Raw genomic sequence first — 23,450 nt, forward strand, 5'->3', positions numbered from 1 at the left:
ATGGAAAGAGGAGGAGTGAGATAAGATGACGTGGCAAGAGAGAAGGAGCAGCGTAGACGCAGAGTTTAACATCATGGCATGTAAGTTTATGAAATACATGAATGTCAGAAAAACACTCGATTTCAATATTAGTGACTCATAACTTCAGTCATACGAATCTGACGCGTCCGGAACCGGTTCCCAACTGGACCCAGTTGGCGATTCCCACCTCTACTGAATAGAATTATAAAAACTGGTTGAATTTCCCTTTAACACAATGAATGACTGATGAGAAAAAGCAGGAATTGGATGATGACTGTAAATAATACAGGGCTTCCTGGAGGAGAGGGCAGGAAAGGGTTAACCAAACACACTGACAGGCATAATATCATCACTTATTATTGGTAGTTGATAAAAAAAAAAAATCACAATATTGTTGGTATAAAAATTTCTGTTTAATTAAAAGGTTGAGATGTAAACAGAGTCATTCAGAGTGGTTTGGTGTGAAACGCTCTGTTCTAGAGAAACAGAACAGAACTGTTCACAGTGGTGGTGATAGGAACCAGACGTCCACCTCTAAAAGCTCCCTCACAGAAAGTTACTACATGAGACGGTTATGAATTCACTGCCTGATGACTGAGACACTGTTTTATGATAGTTTTGGCCTATTTTGAAATCCATTCATGGTGGAGGGATACATGCAGGGTGCTGTGAGGCAAAATAGTCCCCAAAGAAACCTTTTATTATTTCAGATTTCACTAATTTACCATCATCAACTTTCCATATAAACTCAGAAGACTCGTGTAGGTTCACTAAAGATGAATGAAACTGTAACGATCTTTGTCCATTTTACAGATAACAGTAGGTCTCTCTCTCTCTCTCTCTCTCTCTCTCTCTCTCTCTCTCTCTCTCTCTCTCTCTCTCTCTCTCTCTCTGCTGAGTGATCAAGTAAGGGCACTAAAGGGCAAAATTCAGCATTCCATGTCAGGATGTGTGTGAGTGAGTGAGTGAGCGAAAGAATGACTGAACAGATGAGAGAGAGGAATGTGTGCACTCACTGGTATTACTGTCACCTACCTAACTCTCTCTTTCTCTGTCTGGGCGCTCTGCCAGCGTTAATTAATAAAGCTGTGACAGGCAGTCTGAGTGGAACCACAGAGAGAAAGAGAGAGAGAGAATGGAGAGAGTGTGAGTAGAGGGAGAGTATGGAGAGAGTGTGTGAGGAGAGAGAGAATGGAGAGAGTGAGGAGAGAGAGAGAATGGAGAGAGTGTGAGGAGAGGGAGAGAATGGAGAGAGAGTGTGAGTAGAGGGAGAGAATGGAGAGAGTGTGTGAGTAGAGGGAGAGAATGGAGAGAGTGTGAGTAGAGGGAGAGAATGGAGAGAGAGTGAGGAGAGAGAGAGAATGGAGAGAGTGTGAGGAGAGGGAGAGAATGGAGAGAGAGTGTGAGTAGAGGGAGAGAATGGAGAGAGTGTGAGTAGAGGGAGAGAATGGAGAGAGTGTGTGAGTAGAGGGAGAGAATGGAGAGAGTGTGAGTAGAGGGAGAGAATGGAGAGAGAGTGAGGAGAGAGAGAGAATGGAGAGAGTGTGAGGAGAGGGAGAGAATGGAGAGAATGTGTGAGTAGAGGGAGAGAATGGAGAGAGAGTGTGAGTAGAGGGAGAGAATGGAGAGAGTGTGTGAGTAGAGGGAGAGAATGGAGAGAATGTGTGAGTAGAGGGAGAGAATGGAGAGAGAGTGTGAGTAGAGGGAGAGAATGGAGAGAGTGTGAGTAGAGGGAGAGAATGGAGAGAGTGTGTGAGTAGAGGGAGAGAATGGAGAGAGTGTGTGAGTAGAGGGAGAGAATGGAGAGAGTGTGTGAGTAGAGGGAGAGAATGGAGAGAGTGTGAGTAGAGGGAGAGAATGGAGAGAGTGTGAGTAGAGGGAGAGAATGGAGAGAATGTGTGAGTAGAGGGAGAGAATGGAGAGAATGTGTGAGTAGAGGGAGAGTATGGAGAGAGTGTGAGTAGAGGGAGAGAATGGAGAGAATGTGTGAGTAGAGGGAGAGAATGGAGAGAGTGTGAGTAGAGGGAGAGAATGGAGAGAATGTGTGAGTAGAGGGAGAGAATGGAGAGAATGTGTGAGTAGAGGGAGAGAATGGAGAGAGTGTGAGTAGAGGGAGAGTATGGAGAGTGTGTGAGTAGAGGGAGAGAATGGAGAGAGTGTGTGAGTAGAGGGAGAGAATGGAGAGAGTGTGTGAGTAGAGGGAGAGAATGGAGAGATGTGTGAGTAGAGGGAGAGAGAGATGTGTAGAGAGAGGAGGCTCAGCACAGTCTGAGCCCACAGAGATCCAGTACGATTCACAGCTGCAGTTGCTACTTTGCTGTTATACACTATAAACATATTTTTACAACCGTGAGGCGCCTATAGGAACCAATCACAATCCAATTGAAATAGGGGGTGATAGAGTGTCTGACTCTCAGTGGAAGATGGCTCCCTTCAGTCTGAGAGGAGATGAGACCCCTGAGCAGAAAGCGTTCTGCATTCTCCACTTCAATAAGAGTGAATCCGTCATAACTGTGCAGTGTGATTTTCATGGGCAGTGAAGCTCCAACAGCTCAGAGCGTTCGTCGTTGGTTCCACAACACTGGATGATCTCCGAAATCTCACTGAAAGAGCCGTGAGTGCAGCGACACCCGACATGCTCAATCCAGTATGGGATGAGTTTGACTATGGTGTTGATGTTGTCTGTACAGCTGGAGGAGGTTCATACTGAGACCTTGTACAATTACATAATAAACTTTATGTTCATTTAAACCATTTACAGTTTACTGCACTGATCTGTAATGATTTACAAGGGAAATAAATCACTTTGAAATCGGACGAATCTTTTTGAATCACTCAGACTTTTTTTCATGATACACGATATGTGCCGTAATATTTATTTGTTTTCTGAGTTTCAGCTGAGCTGGAATAGACAAAAAAAAAACAGAATAGCCGTGTTTAAAAATTACTATGAAAACTGAATGCAGTGATTTTGAAGTGTTTCACATATTGCTGTACTGAATCCAGTTATACAGGCCTCGTTATGCTGTCTCTGTAATGACTCAGTGCTCTTGTAGTGCTGATTATATCCACGAAATGCTCAGAAAAGCAAGGTATTGCCATATTGTCCACTCCTAGTGCTGCGTCCGCACTGGGATGGCGATAATGTGTCAGTGTGACATGCGTGTTGGTCTGATGGGTCCCGTTGTTGGTTCTGGAGGCTCAGCACAGAGAGATGCAGTAGAATTTAACACTCACTGCTTAAAGTCTGCAATTCTTTTTTGCTTCTATATAATATCATCATTTTTACAATATTTCATCATTAAAGGTGTTGACTGAAGCGCGTTCACATCTGAGTGCAGGATGTTTGTGCACACCTGATGGTCTGATAAGGATGTGTAAACTTGTTTCCACAGCTTTGGTCGTGGGTGTGGAAACGTGTCGTGATTGAGTGCAGATTTAGATGAGACGGTTTTTGAAAAGTGTTTTAGGCATTAATGATGACTCGTCTGGGACTTCGGTGGGACTTGATGTAAGATTAGTCATGTTAACTCTCTCTTTCTCTCTCTCTCTTCTTTCAGCTGTGGACACTCAGAGCACCAGTTCGGAGGAGATCGTGCCCAGCCCCCCCTCGCCGCCCCCTCCGCCGCGGGTCTATAAGCCCTGTTTCGTCTGCCAGGATAAATCGTCGGGGTACCACTATGGAGTCAGCGCGTGTGAGGGCTGCAAGGTATGACCCTGACTCAGCACTCTGGGTTAAAGTACGCTGTGAGGGCCAAACACTACAAACACACGTTTAAAAAGACCTCCTGCCTCCGTTAAAGGTGGGCAAAATGGCAAAATTATCCCATCACGATACTTGAAGGCATTTTATACTGAGCCCCTAAAGTGGCATTACAACATAAAAAAAAATGCAATGACAGTGTTCCCATGCGACATCCAGTGCAGAATTATGAGTGAACGCAAAATGCTACATTATTGTGAGGGAATGCAAAATAATTTTCAGGGAATGCAAAATGCAACATTACTTTCGCATTCCCTCACAATAACGTTGCATTTCGCATTCCCTCACAATAATGTTGCATTTTGCAGTCCCTGAAAATAATTCCCTCACAAAGTTTTCAGGGAATGTAACATGCAACGTTATTGTGAGGGAATGCGAAGTGCAACGTTATTGTGAGGGAATGCAAAATGCAACGTTATTGTGAGGGAATGCGAAGTGCAACGTTATTGTGAGGGAATGCGAAGTGCAACGTTATTGTGAGGGAATGCGAAGTGCAACGTTATTGTGAGGGAATGCGAAGTGCAACGTTATTGTGAGGGAATGCGAAATGCAACGTTATTGTGAGGGAATGCGAAGTGCAACATTATTGTGAGGGAATGCGAAGTGCAACGTTATTGTGAGGGAATGCGAAGTGCAACGTTATTGTGAGGGAATGCGAAGTGCAACGTTATTGTGAGGGAATGCGAAGTGCAACGTTATTGTGAGGGAATGCGAAGTGCAACGTTATTGTGAGGGAATGCGAAGTGCAACGTTATTGTGAGGGAATGCAAAATGCAACGTTATTGTGAGGGAATGCGAAATGCAACATTATTGTGAGGGAATGCGAAGTGCAGCGTTATTGTGAGGGAATGCGAAATGCAACGTTATTGTGAGGGAATGCGAAATGCAACGTTATTGTGAGGGAATGCGAAGTGCAACTTTATTGTGAGGGAATGCGAAATGCAACATTATTGTGAGGGAATGCGAAGTGCAACGTTATTGTGAGGGAATGCGAAATGCAACGTTATTGTGAGGGAATGCAAAATGCAACTTTGTGGTCTGAAAGTCAAAACCATCCAAAAAAAACACTGCAAACAAACCGAATCATGGTTCAGTTTGATCCAGACTGAGACCACCAAGTTTTGGTCCTTTGGTCCAGATTACGAGGTATCTTTCACACCTTTTTGGACCAAACCGGAAAGTTCAAAGGTCTGTACCAAACAATGTAGGCTGCATTCGGAGCGTTTCTGACCTCGTCTGGGAGTTCGTTCCAGCAGCGTAATGACTGAATGCTGCCTCATCTTGTTGGGTTCTGATTCTGGGTACCACTAACTGACCGGTCCTGAGTGATCAGAGAGGCCTGTTGGGTTAGTATATTTGCAGCAGATCAGCAGTGTATTTTAGTTTAAGGCCGTTCAGTGGTTTAAATATAATTATAAGCACCTTAAAGTCAATTCTGTACTTAATTGGTAGTCAGTGCAGTGGCTGGAGGCCTGGAGAGACGTGCTGGGACCTCTAAGTTCTCGTAAGCGTTCGAGCAGCTGCGTTTTGAGAAAGCTTTAGCCGATTGTGGTTTTGGGGAGGCCGCTAAAGAGACCATTGCAGTAGTCCAGCCTGCTGGAGATAAACGCATGAATCAATCTTTTTAGGTCTTGTTTTGACATGAAGTTTTTGATGTATTCTTGATGGTAAAAAGCAGCTTTCGTTGTTATTTTTACGCGTCTGCTCAAATTCAGGTCTGAATCAATTGTTATGCCAAGATTTCTGACTTGATCTGACTTGACCTATGAATGAAACGACTCTGCTTGAGCAAACATAGGTGTGTTCACAGTGAAGCTCAGTGATGAAAGCTTTTTTTCCCCCCCAATAAAACACGCCATATTAAATCTACTGTAACCTTTGAACAGGCCACATTTAGTTTTATTTTTTCCTTAATATTTTCAGTAAATAAACAGTAATCGTGCATTAAAATGTGCAGAAGTGCATCTGTAGAGGATGAACTTGTGTTCACTTAGAAAAGCGATAACATTGAGTGCGTTTACATGCACTCAAAACTCCAACCATAGTCAGATTTCTGCAGTTATCTGATTATTCGACTGGTCATGTAAACACCTCTCATGCTCTGATCTAGAAATCTGATAAAGAGGCTGGATTTTAGCTCAGTAATCAGATTTCTCAGTGCATGTAAACTCTTACTCTGATTTCTTTCAGACCGTGGTACCCCCATATATATATATATGGTCTTACAGAGGTCCCGGTTACCTGTATGTGTGTGTATACACACACACACACAGGTAACTGGGACCTCTAACAGCCTCACAGGTAACCAGCTCTTTAATAATTGAAGCTCAGTGTGTTGTGTGGTGCAGTGACGGGGGGTCCCGGGGGAACCAGGAGCTGGAGGTTAGCGCTGCACTAACAGTGCACTACAACCACCCCCCAACCCCCCACCAACGAATGAGTTAGGGAGCGTGGGAGGCCTTTGTGTGTGCGTGTGTGCGAGTGCGTGTGTGCGAGTGCGTGTGTGCGAGTGCGTGTGTGCGAGTGCGTGTGTGTGTGTGTGTTCGCGAGCACACGTTGCACAACACGCTCACTCGGCAGGAAACAAACACGACTTCATTAAATTTTAATGCCCCTCCTCTTCTTCTCTTCTCTCGTTCTGTTCCGTCACTCGCTTAGAACACAGCGAAGGACACGTCTACACTCACATCTCCATCCTCAACACTCTCTCTCTCTCTCTCTCTCGCTCTCTCTCTCTCTTCTCTGTATCCCTCTTCTGTCTCTTTTATCTTCCTTTCTTGAACACTGTTTACATACAAACTGTACATTTAACTGTACATTAATATCCCACTGAGTTCAGTTTGAGTCTGTTTACTGTCCACACAGCTCAGCACACAGCTCAGCCCTCTGAGCGGAGCAGGTTAGAGACTGTATCACTCTTACAGTCATTTGAATGGATTCATTAATAAACGCATGTGTGTTCAGTTATTTGGGTATTCAGTGATTTATTATTATTATTATTATTAACAGTAATTTCTGAAATCCTGAGCTGCACCAGGATAAACAAATCAGACTGTCATCTAATGGGTCTAATCTAGAGGTCAGATCTGAGAGTCTTTCCTCAGTTGGTGAGTCTGAGGTCCGGCGCTGCTCAGAGAGATTAGAGGACGCACTAAAGAGGCTTAACGACCTGAGGATGAAGGAGAGCCTCTGACCCCTGACCTCTCTCTCCTACTATCTCTTCTCTTCTTCTCTCTCTCCTACTCTTTCTCTCTCTCCTTCTATCTCTCCTCATCCTCTCTCTTCTCATCCTCTCTCTCCTTCTATCTCTTCTCCTCCTCTCTCTCCTTCTCACCCTCTCTCTCTCCTTCTCCTCCTCTCTCCTTCTATCTCTCCTCATCCTCTCTCTCTCCTTCTCATCCTCTCTCACCTTCTCATCCTCTCTCTCTCCTTCTCATCCTCTCTCCTTCTATCTCTCCTCATCCTCTCTCTCCTTCTCATCCTCTCTCTCTCCTTCTCCCCCCTCTCTTCTTCTCCTCCTCTCTCTCCCCTTCTCCTACTCTCTCCTCTTCCATTTCTCCTTCTGTTCCTTTCCTTTCACTTCTCCTCTCTTCCTTTCTCTTTCTCCTTTTTCTTTCTCTTTCTGCTCTCCTCTTCTCTTTTGCTTCTCTTCCTTTCATTTATCTTCTTTTTTTCTCTCTTTTGGTCACTTCTTCTTTTCCTTTTTTCTCTTTCATCACTTCCCCTCTTTTCTCACTTCTTCTCTTCCCTTCATTTTCATTTCTCTTCTTTTTGTTTTTTTCCCCTCTCTTCCTTTGTCCTCTCTTATCTTCTCTTTTTTTTCTTCTCTTCATTCTATCTCTCCCCTTCTGTTTTTCTCTGCCTTCTCTTCATTTTGGCTCTTTTTTCTCTTTTCCTCTCTCTTCCTTTCTCTTCTCTCCTCTTTGCTTCTCTTCCCTTTTTCTCTTCCATTCTTTTCTCCACTAACATTTTCTTCTCTCTTCTCGTCTTTTCTCCGGTCTCCCTCTCGTCTAATCTCGTCCCCTTTTCTTTTATCTCTCTTCTTCCTTTTTATTCTATTCTCTTTTTTTTCTCTTCCTTCCATTTCTTCTCTCCCCCTCTCTTCTCTCCTCTGCTCTTCTTTTCTCTCCTCTTCTCTGGAGCTGCTAATATGTTATTGATCCTCTAGCCAATCCCAGTGTGTGCTGAGAGAATCCTGACCAATCACAGCTCCAGATGAGTGTCTGTGAATCAACATGTAAAACAATGAATGTAGATTATTTTAATGAAACCACAGCAGGTCAGTCTTTAGGCCGGTCACTTTCCTGACTGACTGTGTGTTTTAATGCACTGTGAGGTAAATCACAGTCACAGTGTGTAGTGATATAATAACTGTCCTGGTGTTTTGTCCGTGCAGTGCAGGTCCAGTGTGTGTAAAAGTGCTCTGGACCGTCTGAAGACCTTTTCTCCTCCGCAGCTCCTCGGCTGCCAGAGCATTCTTCACACCTCGCCACGATGCCGAGTTCACTCCTGCAGCTCGGGGGGCGGAGGGGGGGAGGAGGGGGTTGAAGAGAGAGGGCTTTTTGATTCTGTGCAGGTGTGAATTTTGCCATGGGTTTATCACTGAATCAGGTTTCTGTGAACTGTAGCAGAAAGGACAGCTGATAAAACCTCCTCGCTTTCTTTGATTCTCTTAAAAGGCCAAGCTGCAGCCAGTCAGTCGAGGCCTGTTTGGTGTCTGAAGTTCACTTCAGTAGTTTTGCACCGGAGCTACGAGGCTAATGTAGCTACCAAGTCAACGAAAACCTGTGCAGTTAGCAGCTAGCATGGCTCACTTGTTGTTCAACACCTCTAATAGACTTGATTATGTGGTTTCTGACACAGAAGCTGCGTTCCAGAGCCTGGGCTGCAGCCAAGGTAGTGCAGGTCCTCAGTAGGACTGTCCTATGAAGAGTCCTCATTAGTAGCCTATTGGTCACACAGTTGGAACAGTCCCGACGAGGCTGCGTGGTGACGTCACCAGAGCGGCGCCAAACTCGTGAGGGAACTGGTGAGAGGAAATTGCGTTGAGTTTGTTGCTTTTTCATTTCTTCACGGAAATGAGGACGTTCTAATGTAGTACGATGAACTACATACACACAAATACTTCGAAATAAAACACGATATGTGGACGATATAGGATACATGGACGGACGCTTTAATTAATCAGTCATTTTACACTTCGTAAGTTAACAAACACGAATTCAAGGATGCAAAAAAACTGCTCCAACGGCTTGGTTTTCCACATGATGCCGTTTTTTGTTGTTGTTTGTGTCCAGAGAATTGTGCACGTGTTCAGTCAAATACAAACTGTGTTCTGAATGGCCTCAATCAGACTAGACTATTCTGACTGAGGTGTTTACATGGACGACATCTATTCCGATTGAGCTATTAGTCGGATTATTAACGGATTGTTAGGCTACATGCAAACAAGGCTAGTTTGGCTGATTTATTGTTTTATTTATTTATTTATTTTCTGGCTGAAAGGATAAACACTCATCTCTGGTGTCCAGTTTTGCCTGAATAAAGAGAGAAATCGTTTTTTTTCATGGGTTTTGTTTGACGACCGAGGCAGCAGTTACTCTAATGCTAGCGTGGTTGTGTTTATTAGCTTATAAATCAGTAGCTAGGCTAGCGGTCAGGATGGTTGACACCACAGGAATTCCCGGTGGCTGTCTGATGTATTTGCGTAATGCATGCTGGGTACTGTGGTGAGAGAACACTGATGAATGGAAATGTAAAACAATATAAAAGCGTAAATTCTGTCGAACTGATGCTCTAAGAGATACGATGGTGCGCTACTGCATAACATCATAAATAAGGGACTAAACTGTGGCTGGATAATAGTTTTAGGTGAGCGCATGATGATTTAGTTGTGCCGTTTAATGTTAATTGCTCATCACATAACAATCCGTTTTAGCTAAATTAGCCTCAGAGCTCCAGTGCAAAACTTCAGGCACCAAACATTGCCTGCATTTTATTTAAGAGGAGAAATTTGGTTATTCACCCGACTGTCACTCTGAGAGTGTGTAAGAAATCTGTCCTTTCACTGTTTATTGGGTTCAGGATGAGCACATGTTCCTCAGACCGCTCCTCTGACGTCCAGCGCTGCCCTACAGAGGACCAGGCCAGCATCCATAAAACATGCCCACTGAACGGGGGACGGTGTGATGGACGTGAGAGAGTGGACGCTGCATCAGAGAGACTCTCACAGTCTCACTTTCTCCCGCATTACTTTTTCATCGTGGCCACGATGTGTGAGAGTGTCGTCCTTTATCTCACTCGCCCTCTCGCAGGAGGGATGACGGCTGAGCGGCCGAGCTGTGGAGGGCATTACTGTAAAAGCCTGGATGTTGTTTGCTGCCTGAATGTGATTCTTAATGTGGGGCTGCTTTGGCCCTTCATGAAGGTCAGAAATACAGTCAGAGACAGTAAAGCTGCACAATATGGACAGATATTGTGAAAATATTGCTACATCTAACAATTCTGATACACTTCACTATGTGTTCAAAACACACTGCTTGTGTTTTTTAGTTCATACGTCACGCATTGAAAAATTGTAGGGTCACTGTAGCAGCACAGCTGTGTGTAAAACCAACGTTGCGTATGTTTTACTAACATTACTTGTTGAACTAACGGTGCTTTGCGTTAAACTAATGTCACCTACATAAAACTAACGGGTCACGTTTCCTGCGTTAAACTAACTATACCTGCGTCAAACTGTTACCTGTGTTAAATTAACAATACCTGTGTTAAATTAATGATTTCATGCGGTAAACTACCGATGCCTGCGTTAAACCAACGATGCCTGCATAAACTGGTGCTACATTAAACTAACGATACCTGCGTTAAACTAAAGATACCTGGTAAAATTGAGGATACCTGCATTAAAACTACTGATAACTGCGTTAAACTATCGATACCTGCATAAACTACCAATAACTGCATTCAATTAACGATACCTGTAATAAACTACCAATAACTGCATTCAATTAACGATACCTGGTTAAATCAATGATACCCGCATTAAACTACCAATAACTGCGTTAAATTAACGATACCTGGTTAAATCAATGATACCTGCATTAAACTACCAATAACTGCGTTAAACTAACGATACCTGGTTAAATCAATGATACCTGCATTAAACTACCAATAACTGTGTTAAACTAACGATACCTGGTTAAATCAATGATACCTGCATTAAACTACCAATAACTGTGTTAAACTACTGATACCTGGTTAAATCAATGATACCTGCATTAAACTACCAATAACTGCGTTAAATTAACGATACCTGGTTAAATCAATGATACCTGCATTAAACTACCAATAACTGTGTTAAACTAATGATACCTGGTTAAATCAATGATACCTGCATTAAACTACCAATAATTGTGTTAAACTAACGATACCTGGTTAAATCAATGATACCTGTAATAAACTACGGATTACTGCGTTAAACTACCGATACCTGGTTAAATCAATGATACTTGTTAATGTTACTGATATTAAACTAACGTTATCTACATTAAACTGACTTTACTCAGGTTACACTAACGGTACCTACCTTAATGTGACCTGCGTTTAAGTAACGGTACCTACGTTAAATTAAATTAACTTGCCTTAATGTAACATTGGCCAAGTTAAACTGGGGTTACCCACATTAAACTAATGTTACTTGTGTTTAAACTAACATTGCCTACATTAAATAACAAATTAATGCTACCTTTATTAAAGTAGCGTTGATGTTGCTGAGCCTGTATATCAGAGACACGGCGATGTGGCTGTAAGTTATTTTGAAGAGTGTTTTTATTTTTTAAAAAGTATCAAATGTTTTAAAGAACAGTCTGTAATATTTTGTAAAAAAAAAACTGACTACAGAAATACTCTGATTTCATTAATGCACCCACAGCAACTCATCTGAAACTGTGATTGGTCAGGATGATCACAGGGCACAGTAAACACACTGTGATTGGTTTTAGGGCTCATTTGCATATTGTGGCTTTCTGTGATATCAGTGTTGCAGAGTCCAATATTACGATAACAGTTAACAAGCAATGTGTTGGTTAGGCCTGATAGACAAAGCAGGATATATGAGAGTCATACATTTAGAAATAGTCTAAACGCAGGTGACCGCAGTCCAGCCTGCCTGACCGTAGTGTTTCCGTTGTCATTGGTTGGTTCGTCTGACCTGTATAGTGTGTCTAAGCAGGCTCATGTGTGTGATCTCTGCTCTGAAGGGTTAATCAGTTCACATGAGTAAGCCAAAGGCACATTAGCCAAACCAATTAGCGTAACCCCCACGGGTTCATATGCAGTAGCAGGAGTTGACAAACTGGTCAGATCTCCTGCATGACGTCTTCAAAGAGGACACCGCACTCGTTTACCCTGCGCCGACTTACTGTAACCTTTCATACGCAAACTGCTGAGTTCAGATGACGGCGGATCTCAGATTTGCTCATCTGCTCTGTGACAAAAGCCACCTTTCACCATCTTTATCACGTTAGTTCTGCTGTTTTGAGGTCGGGGTGCGGGTGTAGCGTTACTGCGTCTTGGTCTAACAGTGCTCTGTGCTGGTGTACGTTTGTTGCCCTCCTGCGTGGCTCTTTTTGTTGTTGTGTCAACAAACACCGATTAAAATTGATGATGTTTCAAAAAAGCTGAAGACACGTGAATCAGAATCTCTAACGGTTGCTGTTTATGTGACTTAATGAACCCAGTTTCATTGTACCTTTAGGTTAACTAGCTTAAATATCTGTGCTCCACGTCTTGGTCTGAAATTAGGGCCTTTTTGGGCACCTCAGCATTTCTGCCTGCCAGAGCGGCCTTTATAAACGACCCACGCGCTCTGCGTTTTCAGATCATGTCATTCAGATCTAAATTCAGAGCTAAATGTGTGGTTTAAAGCAGGAACAGTTTAGAGGAACAGTTTGCGCTGCCTGTGATGGTGAGATGATTTTACGGCAGCGGAGGCGATAACATTTGACAGGGTACATGTTGCCTTGGCATCAGCTGCTTAAACCTTTGAACACAGTACATTGTGAAATGGTCAGCTTCAGGTTTCTTCCACGAAAGACAACTTTATATGCTCTGTTTTCTGTTATATTTTAGTTTTGGTTAAGCTATTTTAAAAATGGATGACTTTTTGTACATTATGCATTAATCCCCATTGAATAAACTGTTAAATAAATTGTATTATTTTTATACATATGAAATGCTTGAATATTTGAGGTGATATTCACTGCATTTGAAAATGAAAATCTGCAGTGGGGTTGTGTCGCATTGTTTTTGTTACAGCTTTAACGCTGCATATTTGGGGTTGTGTCGCATTGTTTTTGTACAGCTTTATGCTGCATATTTGGGGTTGTGTCGCATTGTTTTTGTACAGCTTTATGCTGCATATTTGGGGTTGTGTCGCATTGTTTTTGTACAGCTTTATGCTGCATATTTGGGGTTGTGTCGCATTGTTTTTGTACAGCTTTATGCTGCATATTTGGGGTTGTGTCGCATTGTTTTTGTACAGCTTTATGCTGCATATTTGGGGTTGTGTCGCATTGTTTTTGTACAGCTTTAACGCTGCATATTTGGGGTTGTGTCGCATTGTTTTTGTACAGCTTTATGCTGCATATTTGGGGTTGTGTTGCATTGTTTTTGTACAGCTTTATGCTGCATATTTGGGGTTGTGTTGCATTGTTTTATTATAGCTTTACATTACATGTACAGGAGAGATGTGAAGGGTCTCCGGTGTGTCTCTGAGACCCCAGCTCTACTGCCCTGCTGTAATTAAAGTAAACGGGAGTTAGTGTCGCTGCTCCAACTTACGGCTGCTCCGTTCATCTCTCGCCTCTGTCCCTCCACCCAGGCTCATACTGCTTAAGCCCCTTACAGGATTAGCCCCTCGGAGCTCACTGGCTTTCATAGTGAGAGATTACCAGTAGGGCACAGCCGAGTCCAAACTGGGCAACCACTGCGCCAACGATCAGAGCCAATGTATCAGTGACTTTCCAGGCTTTTATTTCATGCTATCCAGTAATGAAATCTAAACGGCTCAGGGGCGTCATCAGTGCAGCAGAACGTGGGGCTGACAGCGTGATTAGTGTGCGTTTTACGATCATGATGAATCTTTATTGACTTTAATAGAAGCTGATATAACCAGACTTTGTTTCATGTCATTTTGAACCACTTCTGCTGGACCGTTCATCACGAAATATTGACATAATGCAAAGGATATATAGGCTTTCATTTTAAATTATCGGAAAAAAAAATTTAAGATTTTGATATGACTGTGAAAATGTTTATAACGCAAAAACGCGACATAAATATGCCTCTCTCTCTTTTTTTTTGTTGTAGGGTTTCTTCAGAAGGAGCATCCAGAAGAACATGGTGTACACATGCCACCGGGAGAAAAGCTGCATCATCAATAAGGTCACGCGGAACCGTTGCCAGTACTGCCGCCTGCAGAAGTGCCTGGAAGTGGGCATGTCCAAGGAGTGTAAGTAACAGCCTCTGCTCTTCTGGGAAGGCTTTACACTAGATGTTGGAACATTGCTGTGAGGATTTGATGGAGCATTAGTGAGGTCAGGTACTGATGTTGGATGGTCAGTTCTGGACACTCCAACTCATCCCAGAGGTACTGGATGGAGCTCCATCACTCCAGAGAACACGGCTCCACTGCTTCACAGCCCAATGCTGAAGGGCTTAGAGCCCTCTAGCTCATGGTTCATGCATGGTGACCTGACGCTTGTGCAGCTGCTCTTTCTATTGGTCGGTGCTTACATTACACAAGCTGTGTGTTGAGCAGTTGAAGTAACTGCTTACTGGCTTCTATTATAAGCATGTTTTGAGTCGACAGGGTTTCTGTTGCTTTTTCTAAAGTCAGGGAAACATTAAAATCCCAGATGCAGCAGATTTACACATTAGGTTCAGAAACGCAGGAGAATCCCTTTAAAAGATCATTAATAGGTCAGAAGCTGAAGGTCAAGAACGGTCATGCTGTCGTGTTGCTGCAGGCCGTGGTCAGCTAGTTTGGGGATTAATACTGCGTGTGCCTGGATCCTGCAGACAGCACATTTGTACTGTTTCCTTGACCCTGAATGCCATCTTTTACATTGTACAGATTCTGGGTCAAATTTTTAAAGCAGCCGAGTGTTTATTCTGGCTTTAGTGCCACGAGCTCCACCTGGTGGACGGAGTGCATGAGTGAGATGCACAGACTAGTAAGAACGTGAGGTTTTTGGACGTTTTCAGGACAGACATGACCCACATTCATCATAAAAAGAGAAAAACAGGTAGCTGGAACATCTGTATTACGTAAAGGAACTTAAATATATCGCTGCTGTCAGAACAAAACCTTGTATCTCCATTTTTGACGTATTTCAGTTTTTGAGATAATTTGAAAATACCTGTTGCTCTTTACATTACGTGCAAAATTCATCATGATTGGACCAAAAGAAACGGCCCAAAATGACTTGGAAAGACGTCTGGTTCCATTGACTTACATTAAAACTAAAGTGTATTTTTTCCTTCTCCTGTAAAGTTACCATTTTGGAGATACAGGGTTTTGTTCTGACAGCAGCGAAATATATGGGACATTATTATTATTATTATTGTTAGTGTTATTACATATACATACTTTTGTATATATTATACACATGAGGTGTGTGTGTGTATGTATGTGTGTATATATATATATATATATATATATATATATGGCAGCATAAGGGTGGCTCACAAATTAAGCCTACCTAAGTTGGCTCAGAGCCAGCAGGACATGTGATCCCTGACCGGTACATTCGGTCCGTCTGTCCCCTCCTGTTGGCCTGTCTGACTCATGACCTCTTACCTTTGACCCAAGCTTATCCAAACGGCTCCACAGTCACAGCAGATACCATTTTTTTGGCCTTTGTCCAGCATCCAGTCATGTGATGGATCATGAACTGGTTCTGTTTAGTGTTTTACCTTTAGCATTTATTATTTTTTCTGTTCAGTCTGAATTTTAACACGTGTGAACAAATGGACAGTTAGCTTTTTAGCCTCTATCCAATCTATAATTTAAAGATTAAAACATTTAACCAAAAGTTCTGTTTGGAAATGGCAAGATTCTTAATCATGAACACATTCAGGAGGAAATGGTGCCACACACTGTAATTTGTTGTGGAAATATAATTTTCAGCTTACACACATTAGGACTGAGTGATTTGAGGAAAATGTGTAGCAGTGATTTTTCCAACCGATGTTGTGATTGTTTTGTGTAAATTACAGTCCTATTTTTTTTTCAAGACGACTAGAGTGTCCACTTTTTCTGGTTTTAGTCTCAAGTGTACCAGACAGCCAGTTAGTTCTGGTTGTGTTGTCATGTAAACATCATGTGGGTGATCATGTGGGTTTCTGAATGGTCAGGAATCTACACTCATCTATAGTTTACAAGCTCAAAATTAAAATAAATAAATAAATAAATCCCCGCTTAAACCTTGTAGGCTACAATTAAAGCTGCAACTCTAGTGATTTGAAAATTGAGCTCTTTCACTTTCCAGTTTAGATGTAAAAACTTATTTGCTGAATATTTAAAGAAGTAATAAAAGTTGAAAGAAATTGTTGGAACACTGACGTCAACTCGGATACTACTGAACTCTTCAGTATCTACTATAAATTATTCGGTATCTACTATAAATTATTCAGTATCTAATATGAATTAATCGGTATCTAATATAAATTTAGTATCTAATATGAATTATTTAGGTGTTACTGTGAATTATTCAGTATCTAATATGAATTTAGTATCTACTATGATTATCGGTGTCGAAATTATTCAGTAAAAGAGAGTTTGGAGCGAATGTGCGTCCAGGTCCTGGTGCTGTGTCGGGTTCTAGCAGTAAGTTTATGGCACTGTGTTCAGGTTTGGGCCAGAATCTCAGAGCTGATTAAATGCAGTTCACATGCTCTGCTGCTTTATCCTGTAGCGACTGCTGAATCCTGTGAGCGCGACAGCGCGGTGTGAAATCTCTCCTTCAGATGGATTATCTCATCATCCGTTTCCAGGCTGAAACAGGGCCGGGAATGTTCCTCCTTATGAATTTGTGTTGGAGGAGGAGTGTGTGTCGCTGGGCCCGTGTGTGTGTGCCGCTGTGAAAGATGACTTCTCTGCACTAATAGTTCTTTAATGGTTCCATTAGATGGTGTTTTCGGAGCCCATGCTGGCACCCTGCTCTCTCTGGAGAGATGAATATGTTGGTGGAGTGGAGACGTGAAGCCACAGGCGCTGCTCGCTGGGAGCGGGAGAGCGGAGGAATGTAGATGAAAGCAGGCAGGAAGGGCGAGAGGACGGTGAAGGAGTGTGCAGTGTAACTGGATATGAATTTGTAACATGGATTGTAATGGAAAATAAATCATACAGTCAAAACACTGAGAGGAAAAAAGCCGGGAATGATGGAAACAGAAGAAATGACATCAGAAGGGAGGTGAAAGTCGGCGTGTGTGGCTCAGCGAAAAAAAACAAACGTTCGGACTCTTACAAGGTTACAGTTGGCTGTTCTCCGTAACAGAGTCTGATACTTCGCTCTTTTCTGGCCTCACACGTTTCACCAAGAATTTAAGTGGTTTTAATTTTTAGAATACGTGCAGGTGGTGTTTGTTCATAAACACACATCACTGCACAAGTCAGTTTTTGACATAATTTAAAATGTCTGTTGTCCTTTACATTGTGTGTAAAATTCATGAAGAATGGACCAAAAGAAACGACCCAGAATGACATGGAAAAATTCTGGTTCCATTGACTTACATTAAAAGTAAAGTAGGTTTTTTCCTTCTCCTGTAAAGTTACCATTTTGGAGATACAAGAGCAATGTATGTATATGGGTGTATGTGTGTGTGCGCATATATATATATATATATATATATATATATATATATATATATATATATATATATCTATCTCATTGCTGTCTAAAGGAAAAGGAGTATCTCCAAAATAGTAACTTTACAGGAGAGGACAAAAACATCTTACCTTTTAATGTGCGTTAATGTAAAGAGGTTTTATTCTAAGCGAAATGATGTAGAAAAATAAAAATCGATTTAAAACCATTTAACTTCTCTTTGTGAAACATAATTTTGGGCCAGAAAAAGCAAAGCGCTAGAGAAAGTACAACTAAGAAAATGGGAAATATCAATGGCTGCAGAACATGAGAGAGAAAGGGTGAGGGGGTGGAGGAAAGTAGAGAAAAAGAGAAGGAAGGAGAGGGAAAGGAAGAGAAGGTAAAAAAGAATACTCATCTATAGAGTGAGATGGTGAGAGAGAGGGGATGACTAAGAAATGGACAAAGGAGGGAAAGACAAAAGGGGAGAGAGGGGTAAAAAGAAAGAAAGGAGAAATAGAGAGGGAAGAGAGAAGGGAGAGAAGGAGGGAGCTGCAGAGGGAAGCCCTTTTTCAGCCCTTTGAAGCCTGGGAGCTGTGATGTGTCATGTGAGGGGATTAGATTAGAGCAGTCTGGACTGCATGCAGAGGCTGTTCATCACTGTTATTAACAACTTCATCTGCCCTACACACACCAGCACGCCTCCCTCGCCCTGAGTGTGTGTGTGTGTGTGTGTGTGTGTGTGTGTGAGAGAGAGAGAGAGAGAGAGAGAGAGAGGGAGAGGATGTTTTTGTTATTGTGGGATTCTGGAAGCATGTATGATGTATGAGACTTCAGCATTTATTAAGGATGTAATGATTCCACTGCAGAATGGAAACTGAGTGTGGAATGTGAATCTGAATGTAAAGCTGTGTGGTCGATACGGCCCTCGTTCCTCCGAGCGGCTCTCATTCACCATCTCTGATCAAACCTAGGTTTCTGAGGTGTAGCCAATCAGAGTAAAGTGGGCATGAGTGGGTGGGACTTATGCTGTGGACACACACATCTCAGAAATTCTATTGGTTGTGATTTTTGTTTATTTTGCCAGAAGGCAACACTGAAAAAAGGTCTACTGCCTTATGTTTACCTAAGCCAGTATGCTTTAGCCTGCACTCTTAAAGCTGGTTCTTTAGTAATGAGAGTGGTTTTATATAGAACCATGAACACTCAGAGCCAATTTGCTTCCTAAAGGGTTCCTTGCATGGTGAAATGGTTCATCAGTTTGATGGAGAATATGGTGTATATGGTTCTATATAGAAAAGGGTTCTAAGCTTGACATTGTAACAATAGCAGAAACCTTTTTTGGTGCAATATAGAACCATTTTCAACACACTTTGCATCGGTCTGAAGAACCATTTCACCATGCAATGAACTCTTTAAGCATGAAAATGGTTCTTTGAGTGTTCATGGGTCTATATAGAAATGTCTTTACTCAAAAACCTTTTTAAGGATGCAGAATTATTAGATGTAGCTTTTTAAGTATTTCCTTGTCTTTGTAAGTTACATCACTGTCGTACTGTGTTGGGCTCGCCGCCCTGGCAGTAACAGAGGATGTTCTGGTTTAGTTTAAAGTTTGCTGTGTTGTCTTTCCTCATATTTAGCCCTATACAGATTGGTTCAGTTCATCAGGGGTCTTTTTATGAATGGAAAAAAAAGAAATACACGTTTCCTCAGTGATAAAACTCTCATCCGGAGGCAAGGAAATTACTACGGGGGAGTTTTGGGCTGTAATTTCTATAAACATTAATCTGTGCATCACAAATGGTCATATGATCACACTTGAAGCGATGACGACATGCATATTAAGAAATGCTTTAATGATAGAGCTACACAGTATGTGAACCTAAAGTAATTTATACATATAGCTGCCATTATAATGACCCCTTTAATCAGCCTGTGCAATCTTGATTCTCTGATAGACTTCTCCTCCTGTTGATGCTTTCCTGGTGTAGAGAGGAAGGAGACAAAGTTCTACCACCCAGATCAAGTAAATGGTTGAGAGACCCAAAGCGTGCATCGTTTCTCAGTTTGGAAAATGTTTAATATTAATATGCATGCTGGAAGACTAAATACAGTGAGTAGCGAAGGTATAAAATATATATATTTACATTTTTTCCAACATGATGCAACATCTGCCTAAAAAATACACCCAAATCACAGAGATCCGTATTGGGATGAGTTAGAGAAGAACAGGAGGTAATTCAGGCTGTCATTTTTAGGCATGGATGATCTAAACAGAAATAAAATCGTTAAGGAGCACCTGAGAAAGAGGAAATTACCCAGGACCCCCTGTCAACTCAGAACTGTCCCAGTAGGGCTTTTGTAAATGTCTGATTTGTACCCAGTTATGTCGCCTTCATTGAGCCGACGTTGTTCCTGTCGCGACATGAACACGTTTTTTAGTGAAAGGTGATGCAGTGTTGGTTGTGTTTATGTGAATCCAGTATTCTGACTGATTTTCTGTTATATTGAACCAGTAAATGGTAGAAATGTTGGAATAGGTCAGGGGTGTCCAGTCTTATCTGCAAAGGGCTGCAGGTTTTCACTCCAAACAAGCTGGAGCTCACCTGATTCTACTTATTTAGTCAGTTGGTCTCAGTCTTTAAACATTTCATCAGGTGACGTCCTGCTTTGTCGGGTAATGACTGTCAGAAATGGGCTGTGGCTTGATTTAAGGACATTGTGGGACAGTAGAGTTTGAAATGTGTGTCTAACAAGTTGGCCCACCTACTTTTTCACAAACCTACCAAAAATATATTTATGCCTGCACCACTGGAGTCAACAGTAAAACAAAAGAAATCCACAGACAGTTTTTATAATCCATAGAGCTGACTCGACTAATCATTGTTTGTATGTGTTCTCATGTTTCTGTGTCACTAAGAGGCAGCAAAACCTCTCGAGAACCTTTCCTTTGTCCATTTTTTCCTGCTTACTCGGCAGCAGATTCTCCCAACTGAGAGCTTATTCCAGCCACCTCCAGCTTCTCTGTCCTCACTTTCACTCGTTTCCAGCACAAGCTTTTTCAGAAAACTGCTCCTTTTATATTCACTGTTATTTATTCATTACAACTTCATCATTATAATATTCTTCTGATGTTCAGAACTGAGTGGATGTTAAAGAACCGGAGGGCAGAGGCACAGATTTCAGTGTTTTTATGGGATCTGTGGTGAGTAATATGGGACAAACTAAGCCATGCCTTGTTTCTGAGTGGCAGACAATGATGAGAGCTCCATCTAGTGGTAAATTGTGATTGTGCAGGAGGAGTTTCCTGTGCTGTGGCATCTTTGATGTTTATGTTCCTGGTTATATGAAGCATAAATCATTGTGTCATGTAAAATATCATTGTAATTTTTGCCTTTAAAACATCTGATTTTTATGTCATCATGAAAAATATTACCAAATAATATGATGTTTTACCTCCTCCTCTTTCTCCCACCACCACTACTTATGGAGAGAAAACGCTCAGCTAGCTCAGAGACCCTCACTGATACTTTCACTCACAAACACATCACAGTGCAAAAGGAATATGTATTGTTTCCCATTAATGTTGACTTTAGTGTTGTTTTTAATTATAACTGGTGTTAAAGAACCAAAACCCACCTGCTGCCATCAGTAACTGAGGCTTTCAGTTGAAGAACGAGTTCTGATGCCCATAGCAGCCTCACTGGGTGGTGGTGCATGTTGCTAACAGTTCTTCTCCTCCATGCAGCTGTTCGGAACGACCGGAACAAGAAGAAGAAGGAGGAAAAGAAGGTGGAGTGTTCCGAAAGCTACGTTATGAGTCCCGATACGGAGCAGATGATTGAACGTGTGAGGAAAGCCCACCAGGACACATTTCCATCGCTATGCCAACTGGGCAAATATACCACGGTGAGTAAGTCATGCAAACAGAGGGCACTAGAGCAGTAGTGTGCTTTCTAAAAGGAGTGTCTACAGCAGGGATGTCCTTTTTTAGATAGGGGCCTGATGGAGGGGACGTGCAGGCCACAGGATGCCTGTAATAATAAATTACATGACATCACAGTACGTGATAAATGTGCCCTCCACTAAACATCATCACACTGCCTTTTACTTAGGTGACTCACCTAAAAGGTTGAGATTGGTTGAGAAACTGGGACAAATAAATGTCACATTACTAATACACCAGCATCACTTTACAGTTCTCATCCATTCTAATGGAAACGGTGATGAACAACACATTTGAGCGAACTGTTGGGGTCTCTGTCAAATATGAAGAGGTAAACCCTGAAAAATGTAACACAGTGGAAATGATAACCTTGGTGTCGGGCCACATCAGCAGTGGTCTACTATGCCATCTAGTGGTGCTGTTGTATAAAAACACCTCTTGTGTGTGTGTGTGTGTATATATATATATATATGTATATTTGTGTATAAATATATATATAATATATTTAAGCTTTGCTCATCGGCTGTTGCCTTGATTGCTTGATTGGTTGACACTACATCACACTACAGAACTTGTGAATGTTTTCTTTCTTAAAAATCACACATAGCTGAAAATAGCTGGGGGCCTTTGATCACTCCAGAGCTTAATTGAAAGGCTAAAGATGGACACATTCCCCCTCGCAGATCACCGGATAATCACTTTTGGGTCAAGCTTCCAACGTGGAAAGTCACTTCCAGTTGTAAAAATTGAGAGAAAGTTGAAGGTGAAATTGGGCTAAAAGTGGTACCTGTTCATGCTTTTTCATGGTGGACTTACCTGAGAGGTTTAACACCAGTAATTCTGATGGGCTGAAGAGACTCTACACCAAGCTAAATGATGGCCCACAAACTGTGTTTACATTTTGTTTGATTTGGGCCAATTATGCAAACATGCATATTAAATATTGCATATGAAATTTAATAATAAGTAAACAAGTCTTTCTCTTTCTGTCCTGTAGAACAACAGTGCAGACCACAGGGTCTCCCTGGATGTTGACCTCTGGGACAAGTTCAGTGAACTCTCCACTAAGTGCATCATAAAGACGGTGGAGTTTGCAAAACAGCTCCCGGGCTTCACCACCCTCACCATCGCAGACCAGATCACTCTGCTGAAGGCCGCCTGCCTCGATATACTGGTGAGTGCAGCTCAAACACACTCAAAAAGCCACAGAAATGCACACGTTCAGGGCCCACATATTCTCATATCAATGCATGAACCAGAGATGGGTCAGTATAAGAATGTCCTTTACTGGCTGTGTTTACATGCAAAGATTTTCTCCAATCCATTTGAACATATTCCGATTATAGATTAAGACTGAGGTGTTTATTCTCACTCTACTCAAAAATCTGAAGGAAAATCTATGTTTACATTCACAATACAAGTAATCAGATCCAACATGCGCATGCGTAGAGAACCACTTAGTGTAGACGTTACCATGACAACCAACATCATGTGAGTCCAGTCAGAGTGAGATGAGCATCAGTGAGCAGTGCTTGTGTTTTTTATGACTTTAAAATGATGTCAGACTCAGGAAAACGTCCTTCACATGTCCTTATTAAAGAAGGCCGAGAGGAAGACGTCGTGTTCTGAGACACATAAGCTGGACGTCCGTCCCACCGCCGTCTTTTAAAGATCAGAGCAGAAACTTCGTCTCCTCTGCAGACCAGTTTCTGCTCCGCCATGTTGAACGGTATAAACTTTCACTATGACGTGACGAACATGATCAGAACGGACTTAAACTTTCCGATAGGGAATGTAATCAGATACAGGCGTTTACACGGATATAAAATTGCGTTTTGAAATTAGTTTG

The 23,450-nt window shown here is 42.0% G+C and overlaps 1 protein-coding gene across 4 annotated transcripts in view; it reads left to right on the forward strand.

Annotated features, from left to right (window-relative positions):
• The window catches only part of rarab (retinoic acid receptor, alpha b), a 196,974-nt gene that overhangs the window by 167,972 nt on the left and 5,552 nt on the right, over positions 1 to 23,450 (forward strand). For all 4 annotated transcript variants that reach the window (XM_036589170.1, XM_036589172.1, XM_036589171.1 and 1 more), the window contains 4 exons: positions 3,582 to 3,730; positions 14,156 to 14,297; positions 21,404 to 21,564; positions 22,599 to 22,775. In XM_036589170.1, the coding sequence (XP_036445063.1) occupies positions 3,582 to 3,730; positions 14,156 to 14,297; positions 21,404 to 21,564; positions 22,599 to 22,775 (629 nt within the window). The remainder of the gene's footprint in view (positions 1 to 3,581; positions 3,731 to 14,155; positions 14,298 to 21,403; positions 21,565 to 22,598; positions 22,776 to 23,450) is intronic.

This window comes from Colossoma macropomum, unplaced genomic scaffold (assembly GCF_904425465.1).
Source record: "Colossoma macropomum unplaced genomic scaffold, Colossoma_macropomum, whole genome shotgun sequence".
NCBI classification, from domain to species: domain Eukaryota; kingdom Metazoa; phylum Chordata; class Actinopteri; order Characiformes; family Serrasalmidae; genus Colossoma; species Colossoma macropomum.